Source organism: Pteropus medius, unplaced genomic scaffold, assembly GCF_902729225.1.
Source record: "Pteropus medius unplaced genomic scaffold, Ma_sr-lr_union100, whole genome shotgun sequence".
Taxonomy (NCBI): domain Eukaryota; kingdom Metazoa; phylum Chordata; class Mammalia; order Chiroptera; family Pteropodidae; genus Pteropus; species Pteropus medius.
The window spans coordinates 9,204,001-9,220,413 of record NW_024342471.1 but is presented as its reverse complement, the minus strand read 5'-3'; the positions used below and the strand labels follow the sequence as shown (position 1 = coordinate 9,220,413).

Below are 16,413 nucleotides of genomic sequence, written 5' to 3'. Positions count from 1 at the left end.
CACAATTCCACTTTTTTAAAATCTACTCTGAGGTGATTAACTTATGCGTGATTTCTTCCCTCTTTCCAGAAAGTTTTATAATATGCTCATAATCATTTTTACAATTTAAAGATTATAATCTTAAAAAGTGATCTGGCATCCTTAAGACTCAAGAGCCAAATGCCTAATTTAAATATGTATCTGTATATAAATAAATACATCTATGAGCTCAAGATGTGGGCACCCCGTTGACCCTCTTTCTAATATAACAGCTATGTAGCTTAAAGTTCACAGCAACCAGCTGAGGGAGGTAGTGTGTCACTTGCCTTTCGTAGCTAGAAAATGGGAACTCAGAAAAGGCCGTGAATTGCAGTGTTGCAGAACAGGGCTCAGACCTCGTCCTTCTGGCCACAAGATGTCATACTAGGTCTACCCTTCCCAGGTTCACACCCCCAGCCCAGACCTCTTACTTTGCAGATAAACACGATGGAGGACAAATTGACAAAGTCTTTTGAGATCAGCTGCCCATACGAGAACTTCTCTTTCTTCCCCAGGATCACGAGCTCCCAGACCTTCTCATCAGACCATGACTGAAACAGATCCATCTTCCTGAAGGGAAAGGCCTGTTAGAATCCATTGCCCTCCACCACAGTAGTTGCACAGCTCTTAGCAATTTCCAGAAAGGGAGCATGTTCTCCTGTTCTTGCAAATGTCTGAGGTAGATTTCACACGCCCTCCTATCCCCTAGCCTGTAGCCAGTCTATTACCTCCCACTTTGGCTCCCTCTGCCCTCTTCTCCGGCCGCCCCCTCCAGCCCATGCCCCTCTGCTGCTCCTCAGATACACCAGTGTAAACCACCAGCTGTGTGATCTCTCATTTCTGTTCCTCCAGAACTTTCTCCAGCTCCATCCCCTTCAACCCTGTGGCTTGCTAAGCCACTCCCGTTCTAAGAACACCCCAAGAGTGCCTCGCTTCAGCTCACCAGCTATTCTGCCCCCTAGCGCAGCAGTCCTGGCCCTACCTTTGGTTTGGACAGCTCACTCCCGCCTATCTCCTCTGGCTCCAAATATTCAGTCCTGGGGAAGTATCTGGACTCTCCTCTCTCTGTCAGAATGTTCCCTGTGGTTGAAGGCCCACCGCAGTGACTGCCCCTTCCCCTGACCTCACACACCGCATACTCGGGTTTGCCTTTCCCTATACACGCCCTCATGGGGGTACTACCAATCATCTTAGATTTTTCACTGCTCCAACAGATTACGAGCTCAGAACTTAGTGACTCGGGCATTACTGGGGGCACTGAGGGCACTGAGTTTCATCCAGGGCACCAAAGGGGAACAGGATGGTGCCACATCCAGACAAAGAGAGGGCCTGGAGACACTGGAAGGAAAGTGGGGACACCACAAAAGGAGCACCTACTATGTGCCAAGCACTGGACCACATACTTCCTGTGATCTCATTTGATCCTTACAATGACCTTGAAAGAGAGGAATCATTATCCCCATTTCACAGAGCAGAAGATTAAAGCTTGGAGAAGTGAAATGACCTATCTAGGGTCATGTGGCCCATAAGCCTAAGAGCTGAGACTGGAAGGAACCCAGCTCTATTTTTTCACTGTATGAACAAATGAACTACTACTCTCTTGGGGAATAAATTCACCTCTTTTCGGGCTCTAGCCCCTTTATGAAGCTCTCTCTCAGCTCTAGTCCACAGGGACCCTCTGTCCCTCATGCTTCTCTATAGCCTGCAACCTACAACCTGTATTCTCAGTGCCAGCGCAGACGCTTCATTTGACTTTCACTCTTTTCCTAAGGGTGAGTAACTAAACATAAGCGCCCGCACGTGCCTGGCACTGTGACAAGATGGGGATTACAGTGGAAAAAGAGCAGATCTGGCCTTGCCACCATACTGTCTGATGGGGCAAACAAACTATAAAGAAAGTAGTATATAACCAAGAATTACAGTTTGGATGGGGTTTTAAGGAAACATGGTGTGATAAAAGCGTTGAGGGGGCACACTCTATTCTAGGGTGAGGGTAGTGGGGTTGCTTAGTGAAGTGGGGCAGTGAGGGCCAGGGACTTCTGAAATCAGACATTCTGGGACATCCCCATCCTGAGACTTGGTTCCCTAACCCATAGACTGGGGAGAATGAAACATCCTCACAGGCCTGAATGTGAGATTAGATAAGGCAGGTGGTACAAAGGGCTTAGCGTCTTTCCTGGCCTAGCAAGTGTTCAGTAAATGTTAGTCATTCTAATATTACTATCCCACAAGGAAGGGATATTTGAGCTGAGATCTGAAGGTATAGTAGGAGTTTGCTAGACAGAGAAGTTATATGGGAAGCGGGTACTGAAGAACATTCCAGGCAGAGAGAACAGCACCCAGAGTTTCCCACCAGGCCTGAGACAAAGTTAGGCATCTAATAAACACCTAGGGGGAAGGTGCTGGCTAATGATAAAGTTACCTAAAAAATTCAAACTGATGATTAGCATTCTTTTTAAGTTCCTGTTCCAGCTTATTAGCAATGAAATCCTCTTTGTCAACAACCAAGAACTCTGTTTCTTCCATACAGACCACGGTGGCCTTCCTTACTGAAGAACTCAGAAGACTCACTTCCTGCTGGGTAGAAAAAGGCAAAGACAAGTGAGAGACCACCAATGGCTTCCTGCTTGCAGCCTTGCACCTCTCTCTCCTGCTTCCATCTCCACCCTTTCCCTCCGCCCTCCGAAATCTCTCCTCCCCAGGCTGTGGGTTTCCTGGCCCACCTTGTGGTCCTGCTCATTCCCTACTTCTGTGGGCCCACTCCTCCCTCTTAATACGCTGCCTGTGGAAAAAGAGGCAACAAGCTTGACCAGGCCAGAGAAAGGAAGCTGGAGACACCTCACTGAGGAGTCACTATATTGTTACTAGGGAACATACTCCTTAAACATCACAAATGAAGAGGCTGTCCTTGGCCAGCACTTGGTCCACTTCAATCGGCATTTGACAGGTAAGGGCTCTGGGCAGTGACTTGCACAAGAGTATAAGGCAGGACGGAGTATAAGACAGGACTGGAATTGGCTGAGAGGTTCTAGCAGGAATCCTCTCACACCCCAACCCCACCCCAGGAAGCCAGGCCCTTCCCCCATGCTTACCCCAAAACAGTCACCCTTGTGCAGCAACAATGGGTGGGGGTCTAGAAAGGCACTGCTGCCATCTTCATCCTCTGTCACTGCAACTCTGCCCAGATAGATGAAATAAAAGCTGCTGCTCCTCTGCCCCTTCTTTATGATCACACGCCTGCGACCAAACCTGGGAAAAGAACATGGCCAGTTGATCTGGTAGCAATACGGAGCCCGGTCCATGCTGGGAGGAGATCTGGACTGGTTGTGCTCTTTGTTCTGGAGTACAAAAGCACAGACTGGGACCAGAAGGGACCTCAGAAGAGCCCAGTCCCAGCCCCATCAAGTTGGACTTCTTCACTAACACTTATCTAGTATACTACCTGCCTCTGTTAGAAGCTTCCTGAGAGCGGAGCCTCTGTCAGTCTGCTTAGGTACATAGTAAATGTCATGGAATAAATGAATAAATGAATGCTGAAAGCAATGGATGAGTAGCTAATTGATTAAGAGCATTGGCTTCAGAGCCGGACCAGGATCCCAATTCTCATTCTGCCCCTAGCTTTTGCCACTGGACAACTCATATCCCCTTTCTGAACTTCAGTTTCTCTTACCTGTAAAATGCAGATGAGTATACCTAGAAAGAGACAGATAAATGGTCTTATTACGGTCCCCAAGAACTCACTACCCAACTGGGAACCTTTGGGGTAGAAGTACACAGGTCCAGAGCAAACTAGGAGTTAGTGCTTAAGCTCAGAGAGAAGTTTCTGTATTTCAAATGCAAGCTCAAATCTCACTTCTTTCAATATTCATTCATTTCCTTCATTCATTCAGTAAGTTAAATAAATTCCAACTGTGTCTGTCAGGCACAGCAGTAAAGGACACAGATTTCATTCTCAAAATTATGGCCAAGTACAGGAGATAAATAAAATTTAAAAATGCTTTACAATAGGTAAGCACAGGCTAATTCAGAAGCACAGAGAAGGGACATTTAACCCAGCTTAAGAAGGTCAGAGAAAGCGCTAGGATGGTTTCTGGAGTCATCCAGGTAGAGAGAGAGATGGAAGTGCATCCCAGGCAGAGGGACCACCATGTCCAAAGGCACAGAGGTGGCTGGAAGCATGGCACTTTCAAAGGAATGACCATAAGCTCCATTAGAGAGGAAAATGGGAGACGAGGTGGTGGTCAGGGGAGTAGTGGGAGAGAAATTTGGCTCAGTCCAATCACAAAGGACTTCAAAAGCTGGGCTAAGTTGGACTTTACCAAGAAGGCAATGGGAAGCCCAAAGTCTGCCCTTTAGTCTCTGCCAAGATCTGATGAGTCAGTGGCCTTTGTAGAAGTGCCCCAATGGCAGGATTCAGTGTTTTCCAGTCTGCTGCCATTTCCCATAACTCCAGTCTCTCTGCACTTCTCTCAGCAGGTCCTCCTCTGTCTTCTTCCCCTCTTCACTGAGCTACCAAGCAGCAGAAGAGCCAACCCTCTGCACAGGCCAAGTGTTAATCAATTTGTTCCATCAATTTGTTCACATTGCTCCAATGCCTGGAATGGCCTTTCCTCTCTTATCCACCTATTTGAAGTCTTTAAAGGAGCTCAAGGTCCAGCTTAGGTCTACCTCCTCCAGGAAGCCTTCCCTGACTCAACCCATAGCAGCATCTCCTCTTCTGAGCTTCCAGAGTGCCCCCTGACCTTAGGACCCTGCAGCAAACTCCTGGGGACAAGAAACAGAGGACAGATGGACTGAGTACTACATTAGGCTGGAGTCAGTAGCTGGAGTGAGTAACTTTGTTGGGATACAAACCAGAGGCTCTGTCAATGTAAGAAAGAGGAGATGGCCCAGAAGACAATGACCAGATGGAAGAAGGCAGGCACATTCAGCCAGGAAATAAGACTTTGGAGATGAAAGAGCATGTGTTCATTCAAGTGTAGGCTCCTAGAGCTGTAGCCAGAAAGACCCTCAGAGGCCATCGAGCTCAATCTATATTTTGGGGATGAGGAATCCACGGCTTGTTGAAGATCACACAATGAGTCACACTTGAGTCAGCACTAGAATCTGAATCTCCTAGAGCAGACATCTATTGTTTTTATGCCAGGCATCTATCTGGTCACCTTTTTCTACCAACTGCACCCTGATTTTGCTTTGGGGAAAACACCCTTTCTTGACTCTTAAGACAATCAGAGCATCACTACCCACTGATAATTCAAGCAGAGCCAATCTGGTTCAGGAAAAAAAAAAAACTGATCCCAAGGCTCTGATCTGAGGGACTAAAATAGTCTCTCTTTCCCAATGGACTGAAACCAGAAGAATGGAAGTTTGGAGCTGGAGCTGGAGCAGCCATCTTGCCACCATGAGAAAAGAGTCTAGCTGAGAAGGTGGCTTATGCTATGAAGAACCAAGAGATGGAGACAGACAGACAAACAAACATTGAGTCCTGGTGACTTTGAGCCCCTGAGGCCAGCGGAGCCTGAACCTGGAGGACTATCCCGGGATTTTTCAGATACATGAGCCACCGATGCATCTCCTTGGGCTGCATTTTCTGCCTTGCAACTTGCCACTGGAAGGATCCTATTTAATCTGCTAATTCCCAGTCCAGGCAATAATCAATAACTGGCTTTAACAACGACCCTCTTTTGATCTATATAAAATCCATATTATTACCTTCATTTCACTGATGAGGATACTAGGCTCAGAAAGGTTAAGTGGCTTGCTTGAGGTCACAGCAGGGCAGACATGGCATTAAATTCTTCACTGGGCTAGGACAAAGCAGATGGTTCCCTCTGCCTGGAATGTCCTTGTCTACACTTCCACCTGTCAGATCTACTGGTTCAAATGCCACCTCTGCTGTGAAACTCTCTTGCTAAAGCCAGCTAAAGAGTTATCTCCCCCCATGGCTTATTATCTGCAGAATGGATCCTGCATGGTTCATAAAGGGTCATAATCTGTACTTAGTTGTGATTATGTCCTCCATGAAGGAAGATATCAGTGCACAAACCTTGCATCCTGGATTTTCAAGACAGGCCTTACCTCAAATACTCTGCTAGGCTGTCCCCCATAAGCCAGTGAAATGTCCTGGAAATAGCAATATTTCCACATGCACTTCTTAAACTTCTCTAGTACAAGGTACTTACATGTCACTTTTTGTGACATGGGCCTTTTGACAAGCTGATGAAACCTTCACAGAATAACATCTTAAATGTATAAAATAAAATATATCAGAATTACAGTTAACGAAAACCCATATTTGCAATATAGTAATAAATGAGCATCTTTATTAAGGTATCAAATAATAAGATCTAGCAGTATATCTAATAACTACCATATTTTCAAAGATACAATGAACATAAACTGTTTTTCAAGAATCTACAGGAATGTGAATACGATGTAAAAATATCCATGATTTCTTTTAGTGAAAAAGTCATAAGAATATCTAACACTACAGTAGTTTGTTACCTATACCCAGGATTGAAGGAAATGATAAATTTCATTTAGAGGTTAATGAAAATACAGGTACAATTTTTTTTTTCTCATCTGAGTTCAAGACCCTTGTCCTGGTTCCTATATGGATGTAGTACAATCACCTGTGATCTATTCTGGTTTTTAGGGCCTGGATTTGAGTACCAGCTCTGCTACTTATTTGGGTGACCTAGGATGAATCATTTTCCCCTTCTGAGCTTCAGTTTTCTCATCTGAAAAATGAGGGAATTGGACCTTTTTGAGGTTCCCACCAGATCCTCTCCAGATTCAGTGGCTTCTTAATTCTGGGTAGACTCTCAATAAATACATGAAATAAACTCATAACAGTGAGCACTCAGGTGAACTGGCAGACAGCTTTCCATGGCTGACACTCCATGGAGAGGCTGGCAGACCTGCCATGGCCTTCTCAGCCTGACTCTTTCTGCCCAGCCCAGCCCCAGCCCAGGAGCCAAAGGGTGTGCCCCTCACTGACCGTTCAAAGCGCATGACTTTGGCCAGGAGCAGCTGCAGGGAATGAGAGTAGTTCCGGTAGCTCCCTATAACCTGCAAGGTGTTACAGAGGATCTGGATCTCCTGGTCTGTCCTCCAGGAAGGCTTCTTCTGTGCTATCTCGATGGCCTTTAGAGGGAAGTAACCCTGGAAAGAGAGAGCTAGAGTGACACATTGAACCCAGCAGTTTCCCCCATGGGCGAGAGGGCAACTCCCCACACTCCTGCTTTTATACTTTCCCACTCCCCGCATGATAGTGGTTGACATAGAGTAAGTGCTTACTGTGTGCCACACACCGGCATATGCATCTTAACACACACCATCTCACTGTATCTTCGCCCAGCCCAAGAAGTGAGGCACTATTATTATTTCCAAATGACAGATAAAGACACTCAGGCAGGATTAGAACCTAGATCTGCTACATGCCACGACCTATATCCCCAGCTACTAACCATAGTGCCATTGCCATTCATTGTCTCCCTGCACCAGGCAACATGGGCTCCCTGGGCTCCAGGGGTCCTTTAGCACATGCACACTGCAGTCAGGGGACACCTCCCTTGCCTCAGCCTGCACCTCTGCATGCTACAGAAGACTAAGAACCAGAGAACCTACAGAGACTATTAGCTAACTCTCATGAACCAGAACTCTTGGACCAGTGGGCAAGCAGATCTACCCATTCACCCACCACTCCCATCTGCTGAGGAAATGGTACTTAAGAGGTTAACACCCTCACTGGCAGCCCATTGCACTTAAGTAAAATCCTAACTCCATACCACAGCCTAGGAGCCCACATGGTCTGACTCCCTACCTCTCTACACCCTTCCATCCTCATCTCCTGCTTCACCTCTTCCTTCTCTGGTCTCTAGCCTTCTGACTCTTACAGGTGCCAAGCTCACTTCTGTCTTGCAGTCCTTTTGGGCTGTTTCCTCTGCCTGGAACGTTCTTCCTCTGGATTTTCCCATGAATATGACTGGCCCCTCCTTCCTATTCTGCTCTCAGCTCCTATGTCCTCCAGGAGTCCCTACTGGATCATCTAAGCTAAAATAGCAGGGCCCCGTTCCTGGCACCCTATAAGCTCTGAATCCTTTTCTTCAAAGCATTTAATACTTTCTGAAATTATTTATTCCTTTTTGTTAATGTGTATATTTGTCATTTTCCTATCCTCTCACACACAAACGCACAATCTAGAATGCACTGTCCAATATGGCAGCCAACAGCCACATGTGGCTATTTAATTTAAATTAGATAAAAGATAAGTTCCTCAGTCACTCAAGTGCTCAATAGCTACCTGTATCTGCTACTACACTGGACACCACAAACTACTGAATATTTCCATTATCTCAGAAAGGTCTGTGGGACAAAGGTAGGCGAGAATATAAGCCCCAATGTACACATGATAGTGGCCTCATCTATCTTGTCTACCACTCTAGAATAACGCCTCACATGTAGTGGGTGCTCAAGATAACATTTATGGGAAGAATGAATGTCGGCAGTGCTGAAGAATAGTAATTGTCACAGAAACTAAATGAAAGTAGACATGATAAGGAATTCTGGACATTAGAACAACAAATCCGAAGCCTTGCATATTTACTCAGAAAGTCTGTGTGGCTCAGTGATTAAAAGCTCATGGGCTCTGGTGCCAGGTGCCTGGATCTGAACTTTGGCCTCCTATTTCCGAGCTGTGTGCCCTGGAACAAGTCACTTCTCTCTGAGACTCAGTTCCCCTATCCGATAATAGCAGAAACTATATGTATAAATAGCAGGCTTACAATGTACCTGGCACACGGCAAGGGCTACGGAAGTGTTGTTGGCCATTTTCATGGTCTAAATCCAATCTTTCTCCTTTCTAACTCTCTTTTGCTATCAGTAATCCATTGGGATTTCTATCACAGGGTCCATTTAGAACAAAATCCTGGTTCCCCTGGCTTCTATGAACCAAACTGATGCTTCAGGCTCATTTGGGGCTCTGATTCCTTCAGGAAATCTTCCTCACTATCCCCAACCCTTAGAAAGCTCCTTTTCTGGGTTCCTATAGAACTGACTCTGTTATTTAACTTATCATGGCCTAAACTCCTAATCAGCTCCTTAACTGTAGGTGAGAATGTTATACAACCTAGTATTCCTCATAACCAGAGACAGATCTAGGACTACCTTAGGGACTCGGGGGGGAAAAAAAAAAAAGGGAATATAATTCAAGCAGGGCCTGGAAGACTTGGCCCCAGCCTGCTTCCTGAACACCATTTCTCAGCACGCTCACCCTCACGAGCTTCATGCCAGCAGTCCCCTCGCTGTGTTCCTCTAGCACACAGGAAGGATAAAGGAAAAAAAGGGGGACTGCCCTTCATCCCAGCACCCAGAGCTGGCCGTTAACATCCGGTATACTTGTTTCCTCTCTTTTTCTAATGTATAAATAAATTCTTTGAAAATAACACAAGTAATACATGACTATATTTTCCATTAAAAATCAGAATATAGATGGTTAAAATCCCTTTGTACCATATCATGTCTAATCTGGATCTGCTCTCCACCACCAGAGTTTACCATCTTTATACATTAATATATACTTATACATGCGCCCACAAAATATATATAGAATTGTTTTCGTTTTATTTACATGTCAGACTGCAGACATCATTTATTTAATTCATTTTGCACTCAATGTTCTTTTTACAACTGTTATGTGAAATGCACCCATTGTTTCCAAAGTCTCACAATTGCTATAATAAATGAGTCTAAATTCTAAATCTCTATAATTCCAAGGATTTTTCTTGAGAAGTTTAGTTTTAGCAGAGTCCCAATATGGCTATAGTGAAGTTTAGTCACAATCCAGTCACAATCCAAATGTTTCCTGAGCGGCAGGTTATATATGCATAAATGTGTGTGTGGGTGTGTATTAGCTTGATTGAGATATAACTCACATACCATATGATTCACTATTTAAATTATACAATACAATGAATTTTTAGTGTATTCACAGAATTGTGCAACCATCACAATAGTCTTTGAACCTTTTCATCACCCTAAAAAGAAACCGGTACCCATTACTCACTCAAAAGACATGTTTTTAAATTGGGTCTCTACTCTTCATCTCCCTATTGGAGCTAGAGTCAGACACAACTCATTCAGGAGGCTGAGAGGCCTTGCTTATATAATGGATTTTTCCTCTGTACCCTCTTCTCTCCCTCTACTGTTATGCACAAAATTGCTTTCATCTCTAGAGTTCTGTGGCTCTCAGAGAAGCCCCTAGTTTCTCCTATCTGAAGGGCAAATTTTAGGTAAATTTTAGGCCCAGTGTCAGACACTGGCCAGTCTGGAATGTTAAAGAAACCCAGAATTTGGATGACTTAATTATGCTTCGTACATAATGAGGCATGAGAAATTAGATAATGCTCAGGAGAGGCAGGCAACAGAAGTCACAACAGAAGTCACACATAGGCTCCAAGGGGAGAAAGAGGTGGGGCAGGGTGACAAGTGGTCCTGGTAACAGTTATAAAGCTTTGTCCTGCCCCCTTTCCCTGACAGAAAAACCAGTATGGCACTCCAGGCCAGGGTTGAGTCAGGTCTACACTGGTAAGAATTTCAGATCTTCCCTATAAATAGGTAGGTCCCTTGAAATTTTAAATGTAATTTGAAATTTTAATTAATATCCAGGATTTGGTAGGGAGAAGTTGAGAACATCACCATGATCCTTGAAATTCAGAGAACAAGTCACACAATCCAAAGCCTCATCCGGGTATGGCATTTCCTTATCAGAATGGCCATTCTACACCTAGGTAGAGACAAGTGCGCCCAGTGTCTCTCAAAGAGTTTGAGCCAGAATTCTCACTCAGGCCAGGGCTTTTCCTACTACTCTGATTTTTTCTTCTCTGTCTCATGCTCTCAAATCCTGTGCTTTGCCTTCTGCTGTTTTCCCACAGATCCGAGTGCAGGAGCTCTCTCCTGCTGGTTCTGCTCAAGCTGTAAAGCAACAATGAGTTTAGAGGGACTCACAGTCTTAAAATGCCAGGACTAGAAGGGATCACTGAGATCAGCTATTTTATAGATGAGGAAACTAAGTGGCTAGCTCAGGGTGACAGACTGGGTTGGTGACAGAACCTGAACCAAACCCAGCTGTCCTCATGCCCAGCCCGGTGCTCCTTCCAGGAGCTATGATGCTGAAAGAAAATTCTCAACATCAAGGTCAGAACTATGCATACCGACTCTGCAACAAAGTCCATGGTATCAAATGTGATCCGGCCTTGTTTCTTTTTCTGAAAAAGAAAAAAAAAAAAGTAGGGGACAGAAAGGAAGATCAGCAAGACAGCTACTATAATTCTGCATTGAAACCTTTCTATGCAACTGGACCACCATAGTAGGCAGGGAGCCCTGGGAAACCTCCTAGCAGCTGGGCTTCCCATGGCCACCTCCTCTCAAAAGCCCCAACTCAGCACAAGATTTGGGTGCAGCATCGACAATATACTAGTGTGAGGGGAGAGAAAGATGAGGGAGGGGAGAGGGAAAAGAAGAGAAAAAGAAGAAGAATGGAAAAAGAAAGGAAGAGGGAAAAGAAGCAAACAAATGGGAAAATATAGAAGGGAAAAAACAGAAAGGAGGGATTAAGATGGAAGAAATGAAGCCAACCTCACTGCATGCCTGTAACAAGCCAGGCACAGTACATCTTCCTTATCGATTCCATTTCATCTTCAGGACAAAGCAGGTATTAAGCCCTGTTTTAGACTTGAAGGGAGAGAAGGAACTTGCCTAAGGTCACACAGCAGGTGAATGGTCCTCGTCTAGAAGGTGGCCAGGAGGAGGAGGTATAAGAGGTCTTAGAGATGAATTAATCCACCTCTACCTCCTAAAAGATGCAGAAAAGATGTGGTAAGAGTAGAGAAGGGGGCAGAGAGAGAGAGGGAAAATATGTAGGGGAAGGTGAGGGGGAAGAAAAGGGACAAACAAGGTCCTGACCACCATCTTGGGCCAACCAGGACCCCCATTCATCTCTCTAGGCGTATCTCATATCTTTCTCCAGAGTTTGGGTATCCACATGGTTCTACTCAGGGGAACCAATGAAGGAAAGGGGTGGTGTTCAGAAAGATCTTAATTCACATACTCTACTAAAAACTAGTCTATGAATCTCTCCACCCAACCCTATGCCCCAGGCTCCTCGCTCTCTGCACAGCAGCCATATGACCCCGACAAGCTGCCCTTGAAAGGCTTCTGCTCTACTCAAGGCCACCCTCCCAATGACAAGCCTGACACTGATCTTCAGCTTCCAGTTGCCCAGGCATCAGCCCAGGTCTGCTGGTAACCAAAGACTCCTGATCTCCAGGGCCCTTCACTTCTCCAGTGCATGACACCCTGAGTCAGAATGTCCTTCCTGAGAGTTCACCTTGTCGCTCAGGTCACAATTCTTCTAATTCATCCCTTCCCATCTCATGGCCCAACTACAGGGCAGAATATGGCTGCAGACTTGTTTGGTTTGGCCAGCATAGTGTCTTCAAAATATATCTGAACGTCTTTTCCTCTCTAGCTGGCCCACGGGCCCCTCCTCCCTGCTACATCTTAAACGCAGCCACACACAGAGTTACATTACCAGTTCACCCCTCCGAAACCAATCCAAGACCACCTTCCTTTCTCTCATTACCCCCTGCCTCACCCCCGCAACACACACACATGCACTTCTTTCCTTGGCTACTATCCTTCAGAAAACATTTTGGAAAATATTTTGGAGTGAGCTGCTGGTTGCAGCAGGGAGGCAGAGGCAGCATCTAGTCGCCATTGGCATAACAGAAAAATAGGCAGGGTTTGTCCAGGTATTGGCTGGGGAAACTTTGGAGCCCTGGACAGTAATGAACGTAACTCTGGGGAACCAGAACAAGCTAACAAAATAGTGATCAACTTTTCTGAACCAAAAATGGGCTCGTAATCTACCACTGGGGTAAAATATTTGAAACTGGGACCCTCTAGAAAATCTAAAAACCATAGTCACCAGAGTTGCACAGGCCCTGCAAATGTTCCCTTCTTGTTTAAGTGGGAGGACAGGAAAGAAGATAGAGAAGGTGAACAGTTGGGCATTCATAAAACCCCAAGTGGACTTCTTCAGGCTCTTTTGATCACCTCTGGAATGGTGACGATTTCTTCCCCTCTCCCTTTCCACATGGAGGAAGTTGTACTCATTGAACACTACTGGCCCCTCTCCTTCCACACTGAGGAGTGACTTAAACTCCTTAGTGGATTTGGAAGGAAACACTAGGCATTATCACCCCCTCCTCCTTTCCTCTGAGACCACACTCCGCTTTGCCCTCTCTGCTGGAAGTTTAGGGCAGAAGGCCCTGCTGCTACAGTGGAGGCTGCCATGGCCCAGCACTGCCTGTGACTGTGTATGCAAGGCTGTCTAACGCTGGGATTCGGTATTAGGTAACCCTCTCGCTTGATGATACAAGTCATCTTCTCCAATATAAATCTCATCATTAATAAAAGTAACAGTTGGGTCTCCCATCTGCGTTATCCTTTGCCTTCTCTTTCAGTTGGTACAGAACTTGGGCTGGAAAGTGGGGTGCTAATTATAGTAACCCCTTAAACCTCCAAATTCTGCTGAGCCTAGAGGCTTACATCCCAAAAGGAGAAGACAGGGTGCCTTCTGTGAGGATTCTCAATGATCTGATATTCCCGGAATCCCCTGAGGCCTTGGCGGAACATTTTACACACTCGGATCATCATAATGATATCCAGGATGAGCTGGTACAGCCCCTGTGGAAACAAAAGAAACAAGAGCAGTGGAAACCGTCTGTTCTCAACCATCAGCAGCGGGCCGGATGGTGCCAAGCTAGGTGAAACGGAACAGGATTAAATGCAATGGTGTGCTAGAGCGATGGTTACATTTTCAGGAAGTTTTCAAGACTACTGAAATCATGTTGAATCAATTTCATGTTGAAATTGCCCATGGTGGGAATGTTTATGCCACATATATATTGGCAACTACTACAAATGGGGGCATCCCCTTCTCCAGGAACGAGTAGTTAAAACATTTAGCAGCCTAGTTCTAGTTAAATGTGCACTCTTTCACTTTGGTCCAGAAAATAAAGAGCACAAATAGTGGCAGGAGGCAAGGGATGATGCAGAGAGTCTGAACTTGGGAATCAGATGGATCTGAAGAAAGAACAGTTAGCAAGATGCAATACTGCTGGCTTTGAAGACAGAGGAAGGAAGCCGAGAGCCAAGGAATGTGGGTGGTCTCCAGAAGCTATAAAAGTCAAGGAAATGGATTTTTTCCTAGAACCTTGAGAAAGAAAGGCAGCTCTGCTAACACCTTGATTTTAGCCCAGAGAGACTCATGCCAGACTTCTAGACCACACAAGATAATAAATTTGTATTGTCTTAAGTCACTAAATTGTGGCAATATGTTAGAGCAGCAATAGAAAACTAACATAACGCCTAATCCACGATGGCCCATCCAATATTTTCCCTGGGAATTTGGAATTGGAACTGAGAACAAATCCCGAATACGAATTTAGGTAAGGGCAGTCATCTACTTGCCAAGAAGATACAGGGGATAAGGAAGCAAGTTCAACATCAAAGAGACAAATCCAGAATGTGAAAGAATCTAAAAGTCACCTAACCCAGTTTCTTCAAAAAGTCAATTTCCTGAGGAAAAATGAACAAAGTGTGGGGACTATTCTAGATTAAGACTCAAGACACATACAAGCAAATTCAAACTATGAACCTTGACTGGACCCTAATTCATCATAACAAGCTGTAAAATACATTTTAGGAACAAATAAGGAAATCTAATATGACTAGATATTAGATATTATAGGGAAATTGTTTTAATTTTCTTAGTATTACGGTGATACCATGGTTGTGTTCTTATTTTTAAGAGAGTGTTATAAAGTATGCAACTTTCAAGTGACTCAGTAAACACACACCAGTGCACACACACAAATACAGAAAGCCAATATGGCAAAATGTTGATGGTTAGATCTAAGGGATGATCATTATATAAATTTCAACTTTTATGTTTGAAATTTTCCGTAATTTAAAAAATGCGAAAACTAAAACCTTTTGTTTAACTTCTGATAATAAGGACATCATAAACAAAATGAAAAAGACAAACTGAAGAATAGAAGAATATATTTGCCATGCATATAATCAACAAAGGATTACTATCCAGGATTACAAACAATTACTATCCGGAATTTTTTTTTTTTAATTCTACAAATCAAAAGAAAATGAATAGAAATAACCCAATAGAAAAGTGAGCAAAGGATATGAACAGGTAATTCAAAGGAAAAACTTGAACCACCTATAAATAATGAAAAGATTCTGAATACCACTAGAAATAATGGAAATGAAAATTAAAGTAATAAGATACCATTTTATACTTATCAGATTAGGAATTTTTTAAAATGTTTTTAAAAGTTGAAGCAATATTTTTAGAAGTTGAGAATGTGTCCCTTACAATCAAGGAATTATACGCACCGTTATGCTTACACATACTCACAAGGAAGATGATCATGGAACACTGTAACAGTGGCAAGTGTCCATCAGTAGGGGAATGCATCAAAATGTTATAGCACAGTCACAGGATTGAACAGCGCACTAGAGCTGTGTATGTCAATGTGGGTAAAGCTCATATATAATTTTGAATAGAAAAAGGTGAAATATGATGCCATTTATGATACCATGTTTTAAAATGTGCTGTATACTACATAGTTGCTTATGGATACTTATTGCTGCTATATATACATACATGTGTAATAAAATTTAAAAATATAGATAGGAAGGGTATATATCAGCCTCAGGAAAGTAGTTAGCAGTGAGGAAAACGGGAGTGGGACGGTGAGGAGTTTCACCTGTCACTTTAGATTTTAAAAATCTAAATAAATTTTCTTCAAAAATTATAAATCTAAAGGAAATATGGGGAAAGGCTTTATTAATAAAATTAATGCTTGTTGAAAACAATATGCTACTATGCTAAGCCCTTTATAAGTATGGACTAATTTAATCCTCAATAAATCTATGCAGTAGGTATTACTACGATCATCATCCTTTACAGAGGAAAAAACAGGCATAGCAAATCAAATAACTTGCCTAATACTAACATTAGCCACATGATTGATAGGTGACAGGGATTTGAACCAAGGTAGGCTGGCTCCAGAGTCCAAAAGTTTAACCTATTAACTTACTCTGTGGCTGGGCCTGATTATCTCTGGATCTCACAATAGCAGGAAGGGTAGGTACAGAGTAGGACTCAGGAGCTCAGAGTGTAGCCTATGACTTGCCCAGTTTCCAGGAGCAGGTGGGGTGTGTGGAGGCTACAGGACAGCGCTCGGAATTCAGTCTTTTTGAAGCCGAATCTGGTACTCTTTCCTTTGTACCCATGCTATGACTCCAAAG

The 16,413-nt window shown here is 44.0% G+C and overlaps 1 protein-coding gene across 14 annotated transcripts in view; it reads right to left on the bottom strand.

Annotated features, from left to right (window-relative positions):
- CNBD2 (cyclic nucleotide binding domain containing 2) overlaps nt 1-16,413 on the bottom strand; it is a 53,855-nt gene that overhangs the window by 28,325 nt on the left and 9,117 nt on the right. For 8 of the 14 annotated variants that reach the window (XM_039864233.1, XM_039864235.1, XM_039864243.1 and 5 more), the window contains 6 exons: nt 13,630-13,767; nt 11,232-11,285; nt 7,019-7,182; nt 3,111-3,267; nt 2,441-2,595; nt 450-588 (listed from right to left, as the gene is read on the bottom strand). In XM_039864233.1, the coding sequence (XP_039720167.1) occupies nt 450-588; nt 2,441-2,595; nt 3,111-3,267; nt 7,019-7,182; nt 11,232-11,285; nt 13,630-13,767 (807 nt within the window). The remainder of the gene's footprint in view (nt 1-449; nt 589-2,440; nt 2,596-3,110; nt 3,268-7,018; nt 7,183-11,231; nt 11,286-13,629; nt 13,768-16,413) is intronic. The other 6 variants (XM_039864234.1, XM_039864236.1, XM_039864247.1 and 3 more) reach the window with 2 other exon arrangements.